The following is a 17855-nucleotide window of genomic DNA, read 5'->3' on the forward strand; positions in this document are numbered from 1 at the left end:
AAAAAAAATGTAAATATGTGAGCTTTAGTTTATTATAAGCTGATCTTCTGCCTTGCTTTCGACAGAGCCAGGCTTGGTGCTGCCCTGTTCTTTATGCTAAGCTAAGCTTGCTGACTACTTGTTTACTAGTGCCTCTAAATCTTACTGACAATTAATACAAGCCTAATTCCCAAAAAGTCCGGATTCTGTGTAAAAACTAAATAAAGACACAATGCAAACATTTGCAAATGAGCTGTGTTCACGGACCAGTGGTTTTCTGAAGCGTTGCTGAGCTCATGTATTAATCTCCTTTATCCAATCATGTGATCACAAAGTGTTGAACCTCGCTCCATCCTCGCTGTGAACCACTGAGCCTTTCCAGGATGCTCCTTTCATACCCAATCATGATGCTATCACCTGTTACCAAGTGTTTGGAGTGTTCCGCATCTTTCCCAGACTTTTGTTGCTCCTGTCCCAACTTGCTTGAAACGTGTTGCTGCACCAGATTCAGAATAAGCAGATATTTACAAAAATCAATGAAGCTGATGAGCTGAAACATGAAATATTTTGTCTTTGTGTTGTTTTCACTTGAGTTTATGTCAAAAAGGATCAGCAACTTATCACATTCTCTTATATTTCTGTTCTACAAAGTGTCCCAAACTTATTTTACAATCTGGGTAGCTTCTTTGTTTAGTTAATTCAAAAACTGAAGTTTAAAAGTGACATTTTGCTGTTTTCCGGGGTTTTGTGTCAGACTGTTTATTAGCTGCTGGGAGCAGTAACTTCTGTAACTTCTTCTTCTCCACTGGTTGCCTGGCAACCGGTCCCCCCATAAAACAACTAACTGACGTTTTTAAACTCAGGTTTTTATGCAGACTAACGAGCTATAGCTTAATTATTCAGCTTTGGAGGTGCTGGTCGGCAGAGCCAGGCTCGCTAAGCTAAGCTAACTAGCTGTTGTAGCCTTATATCCACAGTACAGACAAGAGAGTGGCATCCATTGCTGAACTTTTCCTATAATTGATTTGAGCTTTTCATGCAACCCCCCCCCCCCCCCCCCACAGAGACTTCTGTGGTTGTTTCATTAGTGAATGAAAGCTTGTGTGTGTGTGTGTCTGTTTCAGAGATACAGATCAGAGATGGAGGCGACCTAATCACGCCTTTCTCCCTCCTCATGGACCAGACAGCTGTGCAGCAGCTGTGTGAGCGAGTGTGAGAAAATGTGTGTGTCAGGAGAGAAGGGTTGGGGGGGTGGTTGTTTGTGTGTGTGTGTCAGAGAGTGAAAGACAGAAAAGCAGTGCTGTAATTTATGCCCCACCTCCGACCCCTCAGTTCTTGGCCGCTGTGTCTCTGCTGAGGTTTGCTGACATGAGAAAAAAAAAAAAGGCAGTGCATCATCAGACCTTCCGCCGGCTCGAGAGAGGAAGAGGGTGGGAGTGAGATGAGGGCGGAGCAAGAAAGAGCAATATGATTAACACGTTTGTTTTTACGTGTGCATTAACCACTGACTGAAGTTGGGAGGAAAAAAAATGGCATCCAGACACCGAAACCGACACATGTGAATGAATACAAAACCATGAAAGAGCCTGAGACTGAAAGTTCACTCTTGACGTTGGAAAACAGTAATTAGCAAAGAAAATCTCACCACAGGCCTCGTTATGGAAAATATTTACCTGTTCACCTCTCTGCTGAGAGTTAGGTGAGAAGATTGATGCCACTCTGTCCTCTAAGTACAAGGCTACAGCCATTTAGCCTAGCTTAGCATACATACTGGAAGCGGGTGGGAACAGCTAGCCTGGCTCTGTCTAAGCGTTACAAATAAACACGTTATATCTTGTTTGATTCATATAAACTGGACTGTAAAAATGACACAAGGTGGTTTTATGAGGAGGTTATGTGCCAGAGATGCTGGTACTGATTGTGTTACCTTGTTGCCAGGCTAGCTTTTCTAGTGCTAAGCTAAGCTAACCAGCTGCAGGCTCCAGCCTCATATTCACCAGAAGAGTGGAATCAATCTCATCCAACTGTTTGCAAGAAAGCAAATAGGCGTATTTCCCAAAATGACGACTTATTGCTTGAAGTTGCTGTTGTGGAGAATTTGATGCTAAAATCGTTTTTTAATTTCCATTCCGTTTGCTCGTTCCAGCGTGCACGCACACACACACGTACACACATGAGATGAGCCCCGCTGGGTCGGGTGAAGCATTAGCTTCATCAGGCTGAGGGGAACAAACACACTCTCTGACCGACCACTCATCTCAAGACGCGCTCTCTCCATCCTGTTTTCTCTCTGCAGGCCTCCACCCACACACACTCATGAGCCCCGCTTGTGCTGGGTGGACACAGAGACGCTCAAAGTTTAGTTTGAATGGGTTCGTCCTTGAGTTAACGAGCCCGTGGAGGTTCATACGTGAACCGACAAACGGGAGAAGGCGGCCAGGCGGATTATTTGCATGTTTAGGAGGGAACAGCAGAGTTTGAGACGATGTTAGGGTGGGAGTGGGAGGATGTTATTTCTTAAAGTCATATGAAGAGTGAGCAGATGACTCCTGGGATGACTGTATGAACTGAAAAAACAGCCAGCACTGAGCACATGCTGAGATTCTGGGTTTCTGTCTAAATGTGAGAAATATTAAGTGATATGAGCGGTGAGATTCTAGATTTATCTTAGCCTAAAAAAATACCATTAAAAGACCGACACCAGCAATTAACTGTTTCAACTAACACGTACTTCCTTCAAGCTAAAGCTTAGATAGATACAGAGCTCCACTGTTCCTCAACTGGACTTGTTATATACAGTATCTTCACTCAGAATGCAGCTAATCCATTTCTTAAAACCAGTTACAGCTTGCATTAATCACAAGACACGTTGAGGGAATCACAGTTTTCTGCTTTTTGTGGCAACATGTTATTTTCACCAGGTAAATCAGATCCTGGATTCAGGCTCTGGGCTCAGACGGGATTCCAGAAGATCTCAGACCTTTATAGAGATAACACCATTGTGTCCTTAGAAAATCTAAAAGAAAAAACCGAATCCCTCAAGCTCACATGTTCAAAAACGTGCATTTGCTGTAGGATTCAGTCGTATCAGAGCTAACCCGTCATGTATCATTGAAGAACTGCAGCAGCGTCACCGACAGGTTTTCAAACTGTGAGGCGCGCCGCCCCAGAGGTGCGTGGAGGGAAGGTGTGAGGCTTAAACCGCAATTTGCGTCACAATTTGTTTTTCTTCTTTTGAGTCACGACTGTAAAATCTGAACAGGCAGGCCACACATTTTTTTCAGATTCAGCACGACTTATCCGTCATCCATCGCAAATAAACGTCCGCAAATCTGATTAGAAGTCAGAAAGACACTTTAATGATTTCAGAAATTCCATTAGAAAAATCCCGTTTTCTTCAGTATCACAGTGATCCAGTGATAGCAGCCGGAGATAGCAGCTAATTCAGCAAACTTTCAATGGTTGTAGCCAGTGGCGTGCACAGACTTTTTGAAGGGCAGGGGCGAAAAGGACTTCACTTGAGCACACGATTTTGTGTCCAAGAAGGCACTTTAGCACGCATTTTAGCTCCCAGGGGGCACTTAAGCGTCGTTTTGGTGTCCAAAAGGGCACTTTAATGCGCGTCTTGGCTCCCAGGTGGCACTTTAGCACGCGTTTTTCAACAATTGGGCCATGAGAGGGGGCAGTCGCCCCCCCTGCCCCCCCCCGTGCACGCCACTGGTTGTAGCCCTCAGCTAACCGACCCGCAGTGTCACACTCAAATTATAAAAGAAAGGCGTAGTTAGAGGACACTCAGACAGATACTACAGGGCAGGAATGGGAAAAGGCTTGTTATAAAGCACAAACATGGCCTATTAATAGTAGATTGAAATTGATCCAGTAGAATGAACGTAACATCTCAATGATTTCAATCCTAATATCCAAGACAGTTGTATAAAGTGTATAAAATTTTAAGCATTAAAAAAAAACTGATACTACATATCTGAGACTGGATTTGAGGCTTTACAGCACATCTTCAGTAGGAACCAATGGGCTTGAGGCTGAGTACCATGAACAGGAAGTATTAAAGCACTAATGCATTGATGGTTTTGGTCTTTTTCCTGGATTTATGGGATATAACAAACATTTAGAATATCACCAGCCTGATCTTTCTAATGAAGGTGAGAAAACGGGGTCGGCACATACAGAGTTGACAGCAGAGACCGGTTTAAATTTGTTCGTTTATTTGGAACCCTTCTCCAAATCACGTCTGTAATTTTTCCATTTCACAAAATATTTACAAAAAAAGATACTTTTATGTTGTTTTTTTTCCTCTTTAAGTTGACTGCTGTAACAGCTCCTTTTTTAGGATGATGACAATTGCTTACATCTCACAGTCCAGTCTTTTAGAAAAAGTTCATGAAAAAATCCTTCCACCCTTCTTTTCTTTCACTCATTTTAAAACTGCATACAATTTTCCCCCCATTGTTCTTCTTTTGAGTGCTTTAAAAAACTCTTCCTTGCATGCTTTCAGCTGCAAACAGGAAGCCAAGAGCTTGTGTGCTTATTGAGAGGAAGTGACATCTTTGCCCTGCAGGAAGTACAATTACAGCATCATCAGATCCTCCAGATGCTTGATTGGTTTGGTCTGTCCAGTCTTGCCTGTTTCTCTAAAATCAAAGAGTCTCTCTAGACAAGCGTGAAACCTACAGATGTACCAAATAACACAAAGTCATAGTAATTACTAAATGGAAACAGTCTTTGTCAGAAGTTTTTCTGTCCTGTGGGAAGTTTGGTAGCAGGAAGGGAGTGCTAGGAATAAGGACCAAATTCCCAAAACTCCAGGGTCGACCGGCCCTTCAGATGAAGCTCTAGTGTCCCTCTGCGGGTGAGCATCTGTTGTCCAGGCATAACAAGGCATCCACAAGTGCATTGTGGGTGTTCCATGGAAGAGCGTTTTGTGTTCAAGCTGTACGATCCATCCCTGAACTCGGCAAAGAAAGGAAGTGCCATGACGATAAAAATCAAGAGACACGAAGGGACCGCAGTCCCCCTTAAAAGGATCTATCAAACAAAATGAGCTGGGCAGAGAAAAATGTGATGCTAACAACATAAGGCGATTGACCTCAGTACAGCTGGAGGGGTGATTATATCAGAGAAACGTGGGGCGCTAAACTGGAAAGGTCAACACTGCTCGGTATTATCTCTTTTCCCTTTAGCGTCAGTGAGAAGCCATGAAGAGCCATGAGAAGATTTCCTAATTAAAGTTCATTTTCTATCAATCCATCGCCTGCCCTATAAATTAAAAGATGCACGCCGCAGCCTCCTCGGGCCTCTCTTGTTTCTTGTTTATGTGTAAAATGCTGAGCTAAGTTGTGCCAGAGTGAGCGGCTGTTTATGCATTTTACGTATAATACAGTACATGAAAACACCGACAGAACAGAAGGAAAATAAGAAAATAAAAACACAAAGAGATCAACCCTGCCCCCGAATGTGTCTACATCTGTGTTTGTGTGTGTATAAATTTTCATATCTGAGTGTGTGTATCGCATAACTGCATTGTGTTTTTTCCGGTTAATAAATCGGTAAAGGTGTGCTATATTGGTGCCTGTCTCTATATCCAAGTGTGTGTGTGTGTGTGTGTGTGTGTGTGTGTGTCTACTCTGTTAACTGGTGACATAGTGCTTTGTAGAGGGCTGCCCATACAGCCCGTAAAAATCTGCATGTCTGTGTGTCTGTGAGGCGTCTATCCAGTCCCTCACAGCCAAGCCCTGCATGGACGGACCTCCAGAGGCCAGGCCGGGTGGAGGGGGGTAGTCCTGGGCGCTGACCCAGGGGAAAGAGCCAGAGCGCGGGTACGGGGGATGGCTGCGGTGGCCCGACACCGAGGGCACTCCGGAGCAGTAGCAGTTATCCATCGTACACACCAGGATCTTCCGGCCTCCATACTGAGGCAGCACGGCCTGCTGGGAGGAGTGGGAGGAGCCGCTGCCTCCAGGAGGAAAGTGCGAGGAGCCGAACACGGAGCCTGAATGGTGGTTGGTCAGAGAGCCGCTTCCACTTCCTGTCCCGCCGCCCTCGCTGATGTGAGGCGGTCCGCAGGGGCCGAGAGGCTGCTGATTGCTGGACTGGCCTTCTCCGGAGGCAGAGCCGGAGCCCAGGTAGGGCTGTTTGGCTAGCGATGAAGAGGAAGAGGAGGAAGAGGAGGAGGAGTCCTTGAAACCCGGAGCGGCGTTTTTTCCGACGTTCCCGTTTCCCTCTGGGAAGGCAGTGGAATGTTTCCGCTTCTCTGCTCCAGAGCCAGAGCTCTGACCGCTGGGATACGCAGGAACAGACTGCAGGAAGGTTGAGGGAGGGGTGAGGGGAGCTGAGAGAGAGGAGAGAAGGGGGGGAAATAAGAGGATAGAAGCGGTAATTAAAACAAAAACATGCTCCTGACAGTAATGTCCTGGATTAAAACCTGATAAACGTGTTTGAGATCGTACCTTCCAGCGTTCTCTTCAAGCTCTTCTCTCTTTTTGAGATTTCAGAGAGGAACAGTTTAGAGTTTAGATTCCCCACTTTATAAGGAGGGAGACTGCTGCCCACACATGCCTGAGACCTGCAACAAGTGCCAAGAGACGAGCAAAATCCAAGATAAGGCGTCAGCTCGGAAAAGTGTTACAGACCCACGGGCAAAAAAAAGTCAAACATTCATTTCAAAAAACGCAACGACTCTCCTCTCACCTGTCTGTGAGGATTTTAACAGGCTTGGTGTTTTTCATGAAGCTCAGCTCCTCCGCCTTACTGAAGGCCGTGTGGATGGAGCTCAGCAGCTTCTGGGCCTCGTGGCGCTGCTCTCCCAGAGCCAAAACCTGGGCGGCGTTCTCCTGGCAGAACCGAGCCTGAGCCCGGTCCAGGGCCTCCAGTGTCCGACCGAGATCCTCCTCCAGGAGCTGGTGCATCCGCTGGTACTGCAGACGCACCTCCTCTTTCAGCTCGCACACCCTGTCCTGTGGAGAAACAAACATGGACGCTGTGCAGGGGCTGCGGAAACGTGTGTAGCTGCGTTCAAGCCCACAGAACGGGGTGTAAAAACATACCTCCACCACACACTTGTCAGAGTCGAGTTTGCAGAGCTGCTCTTCGATCTCCTGCACTCGCTCCTCCACGCGCTCCTGCTGTCTCAACAGGCTTTGCTGCGGAGGTGACAAAGACAAAAGAAAAGTCTTGAGCTTTGGGAAGTTGTGACCTCAGCTAGCCACGAGCATCCCCTCCCCGTGCCTGAGATATTAGAATCCGGGAGCCGGCTAATTTAGTCTCCATCCAACACACAATCCCTGTGGGGGAGGAGGGAGGGTGTGCTGTCATAGCAACCAACAGCTATTTTGTGTTTGCATTAGTGACAGAGGACTAATGTTGGGGGAGCTGGGGGCAGCGAGCAGAGATAAATAAACGGGCATAGGGAGGCAGAAAAAGCTCCAGCGGCTCTCCTCTCTCTTCTACTCCCCCCTCGGTGCACCTCCTCTGTGTGCTTCCTCTTTAAAACATGCACATGTATTCACACAGTAGAGGCTGCTCTGTGAGCTATGGCAATGTTGTGGCAACAACACTTGTTATTTCTGGGATGATGATTGCATGTAAACAACAGCAGACGCACGCTCAGGCCAAACTCCGATGCCCATCCGGCTCGGCTTGCAGTAAAAAAAAAAAAAAAAACATAATTAATGGCTCCATATGAGATCAGCGATCCTTTATGTTGCTCCCTGCATTGTGAAGTCTCACAGTAGGAATGTCACTGACACAGATTTGCTAATCCTTTATGTTATTAATATTTAATGTGAGATATGAATAATCCTCAATCAACATTTAATGAATGAGAAGCTCGCTGATAAGATGGCACAGAGCAAATTAATGTGGCGATGCCATTATGACCCAGATTCGAACAAACAAGGCGACGAGCCTGCAGTCAGGCTGCGTGAGACTGTATTTTAGGGGCAGCGGTACCTGGAGCTAAATGCTAACATCAGCATGCTCACAATGACAATGCTAATGTGCGTATGCTAAGCAGGGATAATGTTTACCACATTCCTCATCTTAGTGTGGTGTGTTAGCATTTGCTGATTAGCTGCACTAAAGAATAGCAACAAAAAACAAAGTGCACCTTTTTGTCCAACCAACGTTCGTTTTCATTATCGCTTAATCTGCCCATTAATGTGTCAATTAATCGATGAGTTCAGTCTTTAGTTTTAGTTTAGAAAATGTCAAAAATGGGGAAAAGCCCCTCGTAATTTCCCAGAGGATGAAATCTTCAAAAAAAAAAAAAAAATCCTGTTTTGCCCAACTAATAGTCAAAATCCAAAGATCCTGCATGACAAACAAAAGCAGCAAATCATCCAAGTTCAGAAGCTGGAGAAGATCAGTTTATCCATTTACATTTCATTTTCTGGATCAAAGTGGTTGAAAGGGGGGGGGGCATCTGTAATTAATCCTACAAGTCAACAATCTGTTGTTTTTCACATGCTGAAGGTCTGTTCACATACCACCATCATCATCATCATCACTACCCAGTCATTCTGACCAAACAGCAGCTGATTTTATCATTAGTGATCAGCTGCTGTACAGCTTGGAATGAAAACCTGCACACTCTTGGGCCTCTGTGGCACATGGTTGGAAATCACTGCCCTAGATATCTCACACACACACACACACACACACACACACACACACACACACACACACACACACACACACACACACACACACACACACACACAGCTGGCATGTTAGATCCAGGACTGTGACCTGGTTGTGCTGATTGATTGAGTTAGGCTCCGAGCAGAAGCCAAGGGAAAAACAGGGTCGAAGGAGCCGAAGCTTCCCAGAGGGGGGGAGGCAACTAAATGTATGGGATACCTTTGGGGAAGGGAGGGACGGAGGGGGTGGGTGGCGGTGGGTATAAAGTATAAAGAGGGGAGGGTGTTCTTTAGCTGTCATTTCCCCACAGTGACTTCTCCATCAGAGCCACCAGAGCAGGAGAGCAGAGCCAGAGGGAAGGTCGGTCCTCGCCCGGAGTAGCTGGTGGATGATGTGAGTGAGGTTGGGGGTTGGGGTTGGGGGTGGGTTCACCGTGGGTGGTGTATGTGTGTGGAGAGAGGGGGGTCCACTCTGCATTCCTTGATTGCTTTCAACATGGAGGATGTATTTGTAATCATGCGCACGGGGACAAATATCTAAAAAAAAGATAATGGATTAGGGTTGATAAGGCTAAAATCAATGCCACAATCTAATGAGATTACTTTGATATTGATATTTTATTCTGATATCAACAATATGCAGTTTTATTATGGAAATGATTCAGCAGAGGTGGCAAACCACCAAGATCCTGACACCTCATGTCTGTGATGATTTATTTAGTAGAAAAGAGCCTTAACAATAGCCCAGCTCCAGTGGATTTAGCAGCATTTCTGCCCTATTTATCAGTATCTGCACATATTTTGGTCAACATACGACAAGAATTTGCCAAAGATAAAAGCCAAATATACAATATGTCTGAGGTCATTTAGAAACAGTGTCATTAAGGTCCAACAGATACTGGATTTTGAGGCTGACAATAGTCAACAGATTGTGGACAGTTTTCACAACTGTACAGACAAAACGATTAATGGCTTAATCAAGGAAATAGCAATCATATTAACTGATAATGAAAATAATTGTTAGTTGTAGCCCAACGATGGTTTATGACTAAATACCAGCAAAACTTTCCAATTTTTAGTACTAATTAGCAAATGTTAGCCTGCTAACACACTCCACTATAGGACGGCTAACATAGCAAACATTATACCTTTTTAACATCAGCATGCTAGCAAGCCATTGTGAGCATGTTAGCATGCGGCCCGACCACGTAAAGACGATACTGTTTCTAAAGCCTTGACCACACGGAAACGAATATTTAGCAAAACAAACGTTTTGTTTTGTTTACATTCAAAGGTTTTTTAAACGCCATCTAAAGTGCAGATTTTTCAAACGTGTACATCTAAAACTGAGCAATGATGTCATCACCTCTACTCGCACACGCCCATTGTTGCTTTGTGTGATGAGCATGCATCTCAAACAACAATGGCAGACTCCTGGTTAGCTTACGCTTGGTTAGCACTGCTAGGCCGCGTGTCAGAAAGGTGTTAAATTACTACAAATAAATAAATAATCAGCTGATATTGTCAGTATTTTTAAGGTACTATGGCGAAAGAAAAATAAGTTCACTACATTCATTCAGAATTTCTTCTCTGGTATTTGATGTGTCACTGCTGCAGACGCCACCTGCTGGCTGGGCATGCTCTCAGTGTTTGGAAAACGCTCGTTCCCATTCGTATGGAGAAATTTTGTAAAACAAATGCTGTTTTTTTTTTTTTTTATGCAGAGGGAGAAAATATCCGTATCTGTGTGATCAAGGTCTAAATGACATCAAACATATCTTTGGCATTAAGTTGTGCATTTTCTTGTTCAGCTGACGTTCATCTGTGATAACATCAGCTAATATACCGATCCCGCTGTTTCATCGCTCTAGCTCCGGTTGCCATTGTGCAGTTTGCGTACAAAGGTATACCGACTGATATTCAGCATAGTTTATAAAGATAAACACTGATAGGTCAAAACCAGAATTAATTGGACTCGATCGTCCAGCCTGATTATAGATAATGCAGGAAAAGCTTTGAATGTGAAGGATTTTGGTAATACAGCTTTTAAATTCAGACCAGGCCCCACCCAACGGCCTTTCCTGTGCCCCAGGCGACCGATTAACTATACATAAAGCTGAGTCATAGCATTGCCCACAGGAAATACACCCAAGCATGACACAGTTGACACCTAAACAGGGTGTAGGGTGAACTGCATGAGTCAGTCAGCAGTGGAGCCTTCCTGGTTCTCCTTCTGACTAAACTGCCCTGTCATACACCCCTTTAAAACTGGGGGAAAAAAAAAGTGGGGGGAGGAAAATCAATCCGACCTCTTCTCAAACCAAGGACAGTGAGCACGAACCCCAGGAAGGGAAGAGGTTAATAAAAAAAACCCAAGTAGGCCGCAGAATCAAGTGACAAATCACTTTAATCCCCCTTCCCCTTGTCTCCACTCCCACCCCCGCTCACAACTGGCGATCCCTGAGCTAGGATGCACCTGTGCTGGGGAGATAAGGCCCTCTGAGGGCCCCTCATTGTTCCACCCTCGACTGCATTGTTTGTCATTCCAACAGATGAGAATGGAGGCTGGAGTGGATCACAACTGAAAATGCACAGGACTCTCACACAGGCGCTAAAAAAAAAAAATCCCACTCAAAATGCAATTGTTTCTTAGAATGGGAAATTCTGCTTTTGATTGAGTTTGTCATTCTGTTAATACATAAAGGACTGCGAGCAGATCATAACAGCTTTGCACCCAGAAATCTCTCTTAATGTCTTTCGCGTGGCAGGAAAGACATTAAAATATGCCCCTTTGTTCTGGTGATGTTTGCTTGACAACTACAAAGTACAAAAATGAGAAAAATGACCTCGCTGGCTCGCGTGATGCTGATGTGAAAGCACAAATCTACATTTTGGTACTTGAGTGGGCACTTAGCCAACATGTATTGATCACGGATGAATTGACAAAATTTTGAAAGTAGAGCGACATCTAAAGCCTATCTTCATTATCTTTCAATCTATCAATTACCTTCCTGTCCATCACAGTTTCCCAGAGCCCACGGTGACGTCTGAAAATGTCTTTTTTTGTTTGACCAACTGTCCCAAACCCAAAGATATTCAGTTTAATATCACAGAATATATTAATGACATTTAAGAAGCTGGAACCAGTGATTTTTTTTGCAGTTTCTTCTTTAAAAAATGCCTTCAATGCTTAATCGATTACCACAGCGCTTCCAGATTAATCTGTTGATCTACAAATCAATTAAGCAGCTAATCGATTCAGCTCTGCGTGCAATGTCTGATATGCACTTGCACAATGGGCCGTTGATGTAGTCAAACTACAGGCTGTGATTTTGTTTCTGTCACAACGTCAGGGTGTGAGTATGTGTTTAACGTATGCGTACGACGTAAAATTCTGCTTACTCTGATGTCGTTGCGGCGCAGCTCCACGTCAGTGACCGCGTGGCCGTGGCTGGGGTGGCAGCGGGCGAAGCAGCAGTACTGGCACACGGCCGTCTGCTCGGCCTCGCAGTGATACAGCCTGTACTCGTCGTGCTGCAGGCAGGTCCAGGCCTTCACCGCCTCAGCCTCCACCAACAGGTGCCCAAGGGCTGAGCACGGCTGCTGCAGGTGCGTCTGGACGTGGGACTGGCAGCACGGGGCGTTGCAGCGCAGGCAGACTTTCACCGCGGGGAGCGGCGGGCCGCGGCGGCACAGGATGCAGTGCAGCGCCGGCGCGGTGGCTTTCTCCACGCTCAGGGCGTTGTACTTCTCGACTATGTTGGACAGTTTGTGGTTCTTCTCCAGGCTGGGCTTCTGCGTGTAAGCATGATTGCACTCGGGGCAGCGGGCCAGCGAGGAGTCTTTGGCCCAGGCCTCGCTGATGCAGCCCCGGCAGAAGTTGTGCTTGCAGGGCAGCTGGATGGGATCTGAGAACACGTGCAGGCAGATGGGGCAGATGAGCTCCTCCTCGAAACAGTTCCTCCACGTCTCAGCCATGTCAGAGGCCATCATGCTGCGGGCAGGCATACACTAACTATCTCCCACTTCTCCCACCAGACCCCTAGGCCTCTGTCCGTCCTCGCAAAGAAACCCGACACTTTCAAAACGAGCCTCGAGAAAAAGATAAGAACAGAGCCGATGCCGTCGAGAAAAGATCAGCCTGTATATTTCGACCCTTGTGACCACATCGGACGCGTCCCCCTGACAGACGACCGGTATTGCTTATTGCTGCAGCATGAAGGCAAATTCCAGAAAATTGACCAGAGAAGGCTTCAGGCAAGGATGACAACACCTTGGTGATTTCAACACACACAGCAGGGGCTGACGTTATACAGATTTCAGTAAACGGTGCTTTCCTTTCCTCTAAATCACTCACTCACACTCACACACACACACCCACAGTGGGCCTGTGTGTTTATAGGCCTACAGGAAGCTAAAAGCCTGTCAGTTACAGGTAAACCGTGAAATGCAAGCAAGGCACAGAGAACGTAACATCTGCACAATGACTTCAATGATCATGAGGTGGATCAATCTCTGTGCAGCACATGAAAAGACACTTGATCCCTTCTCTGCTCAGGCCCTTCACCTCCACAGCTTCCTTCACTCCAGCGTCGGATTATGATGGACCAATTCAGACCAACAAACCAAGCATGAAAGGACTGCTCCAGTCCACACCCTGATCACCATTCACACACACACAGCTTTTTAAACCTGAATCTGTTCTATCAGGATCCTCAAGGACGCTCGATTCCCCCAATAATCACAACGCGGCGCAACGCTTTTGTCCGCTGAATCATAAATAAGCATCCGAGGAGCCCCCACCTGCGATTTAATCCCACGTACGAGCAGCGACGGTTTGGCAGCAGACGAGAAACGCTGTTTTACACATCAGACGAAGCGCAGCCCGTCGCTTTCACATAAAAGCGACATTTCCATTTGATGGATAACGCCTGCTATGTGGCACAGCTCGCATATCTGTACACAAGGCCTCGGCTTCCCCACCGGCCCGCCGTCGACAACAAAGGCCCTATAATCTCATTAAACAGAAAATCATAGCTGGGCCATCGCTTCCGAGCCTGTTTACTGCATAGTTAATGGTTTTAATAGTCGAGTCCGGCTCCTGCGCACAAAACAAAGGGTTTTAGGATCCGCAGGAATGTTGGCTGCTGTCGCGGAGCCTTTCGGTTTCCCCCCTCCGACACATCTATCAAATATCTCCTGACCCGAAGATTAGTATTTATATCCAGCTCCGGCCTCTTTTCACTTCGGTCTCCACCTTGTTCACCTATTGTCGCCTCAGCCTTTAGCCAACGACATATTTTTCTACTTCCTTATCTCGATTAAAACCGTGTAAATTACCTCAGACGTCACCTCACCATTTTCTACCATAGCACAGGTACAGATAAACACTAGATCGGCCCTATTTTCCGACAAGGACGGCGGTCGCTAATAGGAGCTATAGGCATTATCTTTAAAAAGCGGCCATATTTATATGTTCGACTGATAGAAATACAAAAATATACGCTGCTGATCTTAAAGGGGACGTCGCTTTTCTGTCCTTGTTAGGGCTAGCTGTCATCAGCCATCTTGCAAATCCTCATTAAAAAAAGGAGATATCCGCCGTGGAGAGGCTATTTCACCAAAGCTGCTTTTCGATAGCTGACCTACACAGAAACATCAACGCAAAGTCCCGTTTTATAGAGCAAAAACACGCCTTTTTGTCGGTGTTGTAGGTCCAAACGGAGCAGGCTCGACGTGGGTCTTTTTTTTTTTGTCGTGGACTTATCTGGTCGCTGGGTCCGGTGTGAGTCGGCTTCGTGGTTCATAAAAATCCAACACGGTTGTGAATAATAATCGGTGTTTTCTCCCCCCTTTCTTTCTCTGTCTCTATCGGTCAGCTTTGGAGAGAGGAGGAATGCAGGCGAGCTGGACTAGTCTCCGAGCCAGCGTCAAGACAGCCAGCACAGCAACGCACTTCCGGTGTCGCTTTTCAAAATAAAACCCGATAGTTAAAAACTGAGGTCAAAGGAAATAATCTGGTTGCGAAACACTGAACGTTTCTAATACAACAAAGCCATTCTGAAACATTTATGAATTATAAAAATATATTTTATAGATTAAATACAGTTTTTTCATGGTGGAATGTAAGTACTCAAGTACTGTAGCCTAATTAAATACAAACTATGGTGCTTGTACTTGTACTACTTGTACTCTACCTACATCACAGAAGCAAATTTTGTCCTTTGTCGGCCAGCTTTAGTTACTAGTTATTTTCCAGATTACATTTCATACCCTTCCTGTCCAGTGAAAACCATGTATTGCTGCTATTTTTAATTTTTCAGGTAAAAGGATTGAGTGTTACTTTATGGGTTGAATTTTTTTCCTTAAACTCTTTAAAAACCTTCTTGGTTTAGCTGGAAAACACATCATCACGAAGCTGAAAGCAGGCTGTTTTTCTGACTTTTTAGAGATGCGTGGTTCCGACAGGACAGCAACACCACAAACACATGATGATCTTATAGAATATGATATATTGTTGTAGATTAAACAGTAAATAAAGTTGTTAAAATGAGCTCAACCTTTAACATCTACAGCAGTAAAAATGCAACATCCGCATGAATGCAGCAGTAATGTTGATCCACAAACATCAGATATAGTAGAAAATCACTGACAGGGAGCATTTTGCTGCAGAACGAGTACTTTAACTTTTCATACTTCGAGTTAATTTTGCTGATAATATTTACATACTTTTACTTAAGTAGGGTTTTGACTGCAGGAGTATTTTCAGTATGGTATTAGTACTTAAACTTGAGTAAAAGATCGGCACACTGATTCCACCACTGCTGTTTTTTAATGTGTACATATCATCATCAACACTGTCAAATATGAATCCAAGCAAGTTGTATATACTGTGTACAGACATGTATACATGCATATATGTACATAATCACGTACTTCATGTAAACAAAGTGAACCAAACCATTAATCATTCTTTGGTACAATTTACAGGAACGGTTTGGACTTGTATCTACACATTATATGTTTTTGTTCATTGTTAGTTTCTACAGGTACACTTATATCCAAATCTATGTATTCTCATGCTTGTATGTATATTATAGTTTAACCATCTTAGTTCAGCTTTGATGTTCTTGTTTCTTCGCTGTATGTTTGTGTAACATTGAGAGCGACTTCAAACCGGAGTCACATTCCATGTATGTGCCCACATCGTTGGCCAATAAAGCTGATTCTGATTCTGATTATAGCTCAGAATTACCCAACCAGGGGTGGGTGGGACTCGCTGACAGCAAAATACAGCGGCGGTGTTCATCGCAATGAAGAAACATGACACCCGGTGCAACAGTGTGGCTCATTTATGTGCCGTTAATAGTTTTTGGACAACAATGGACGACTGTGGCCTGTATGTCTGAATGTTGAATGTTGTTAGACTTTAACACAACAAGTGTTCAAATCAAGAGTAGTTGAATGTTAGCTCGCACGCAGGCAGAAAAGTGGAAATAGATCACTAGAAATGCAGCAGCAGACTGGTTTCATGGTGTGCTGTGGTATGAAAATTGACATTTGCTGATCTGCAGTATTGAATTCTACCGTAAAAGTGTTATTAAAGTAGTAAAGTTTTCATTCCTTTAAGGGTCATTGTAACTGATAATAATGATTGAGTAATACTGTGATAGCATTACATTTTCTGGCCCATAATGTATCACAGAGTCAACTAATTCAGGCCATTTACACATGGAATTAACCTGCATCCTGAGTGATCCAATCACAAGTGGGACCTCAGTGTTAAAAAAAAGGGTTTTGGATGGTGTAAACCGACATGAACCTTATTTTTGAGAAACTTACTTATGACTCCTACATAACAAAAGTCTCACATGTAGAAACACCGACTGCATGGAAGCGGCATTACTCTGCTTTATTTTGAAGCCCAATCGCCGAGCTTCCTGCGTGATTCAGGCTGTCTCTGGCTGACCTGACGCAGTTTCTCGGCAACATCAGCCGCCCCCTCCTCCCTTCCCCTCCCTCCCTCCTTCCGGATCAATGCTACAGCTGTCACGTGACCTGTCACACAACTGATGTGTGTCACGTTTTCACCGGGAGGAGCTGGGGGAAGAACTGGGAGGAAGGGCAGGAAATCATACTTAAAAGGCTTACTGCATTTGTTAATGGCCTGGACGCTCATGATGTTGCTCTGGGGCAACACTGCATGCGTATATGTGTGTGTGTATGTGTGTGTTTGTGTGTGTGTTTCTGCAGGTTGGTGTTGCAGGAAAATATGACTGTAATATTCCTGTATTATTCCCTCAGACACTAAAGGTGCATTCCACATTACTTGGGTCAAAGCTAGATTAAAACTAGTGCGGATCGGGTCAATTTATGGTGGCAATATGTTTTTTTTATTCTGAATAACAAGAAACAACACACACTTAAGACAAACAACATGATATTTCACACTCGCAGTGGTGGAGGAAGTATTCACACCCTCTACTAAAGCACAACTATCAATGCCACATCATGAAAATACTCCAGTTCAGATTAATCCTACCTTCGAGATTTTACGTTTACAACAAGATACAAAAGAATTATTAGAAAATCTGAAGTATCAAAAGTAAAACTAAGTATTATACAGAATTTAAGCAGAATATACAGGATTAGTCGACTGACAGCAATAGCATCTGCAGCCACTTTGATAATCAATTAATCATTTCATCGTGTCATTAAAAAAAACTGAGAATTTGCTGATTTTCTCTGTTTTAGATGGTTTTAAACTGAATATCATCGAGTTTTGGTCTGTTGTTTCAGGCCAAACAAGACATTTGAAGACTATTTTACAGACTCAATGATTAATCCAGAAAAGATTCAGCAGATGTAGACACTACAATTAATCATTGTTAGTGGCCCCACACATAATGTTCCCTCTCAGAAAATTATATGCTTTAATATTTGAGAAGCATTTTAACATTACAGCCGGTTGACGTGAAGCTACATTTTACCTGCTCACAGTTTACTCAGCATCATAAGGATGCTTCATATTTTACAAGATGTTCATATGTTTTGTGCATAAAATCTATTACATGGAGTAGAAGCATAGAGTTACGTAAAACTGAAATATTTACAAGTGGAAAAGGTATTCAGATCACTTACGTAAAAGTGTGTAAGAATAGTACAATACTTGCCCCTGAGATGTAGTGGAGTTGAAGCATGAAGTTGCATAAAACAGTGTAT

General features: G+C 44.4%; 1 protein-coding gene across 1 annotated transcript; it reads right to left on the reverse strand.

Annotated features, from left to right (window-relative positions):
- Positions 1–4003: 4003 nt before the first annotated feature.
- Positions 4004–14559, reverse strand: trim8b (tripartite motif containing 8b). Its single transcript, XM_041962612.1, has 5 exons — positions 12036–14559; positions 7041–7136; positions 6685–6950; positions 6444–6559; positions 4004–6325 (listed from the first exon to the last, which is right to left on the reverse strand). The coding sequence occupies exons 1-5, from the start codon at positions 12639–12641 to the stop codon at positions 5625–5627; spliced, it is 1785 nt and encodes a 594-aa protein (XP_041818546.1). The 5' UTR covers positions 12642–14559; the 3' UTR covers positions 4004–5624.
- Between the last annotated feature and the right edge of the window lie 3296 nt (positions 14560–17855).

This window comes from Chelmon rostratus, chromosome 21 (assembly GCF_017976325.1).
Source record: "Chelmon rostratus isolate fCheRos1 chromosome 21, fCheRos1.pri, whole genome shotgun sequence".
Classification (NCBI taxonomy): Eukaryota; Metazoa; Chordata; class Actinopteri; order Chaetodontiformes; family Chaetodontidae; genus Chelmon; species Chelmon rostratus.

What these genes read in the sequence shown, in the direction of transcription:
- trim8b (XM_041962612.1), bottom strand. Translation starts at nt 12,641, where the DNA reads ATGCCTGCCCGCAGCATGATGGCCTCTGACATGGCTGAGACGTGGAGG. An exon ending in GTTAAAATCCTCACAGACAG is followed by an intron (nt 6,560 to 6,684) that starts GTGAGAGGAGAG and finishes CACTTGTTGCAG; the next exon opens with GTCTCAGGCATGTGTGGGCA. An exon ending in CTTGAAGAGAACGCTGGAAG is followed by an intron (nt 6,326 to 6,443) that starts GTACGATCTCAA and finishes CCTCTCTCTCAG; the next exon opens with CTCCCCTCACCCCTCCCTCA.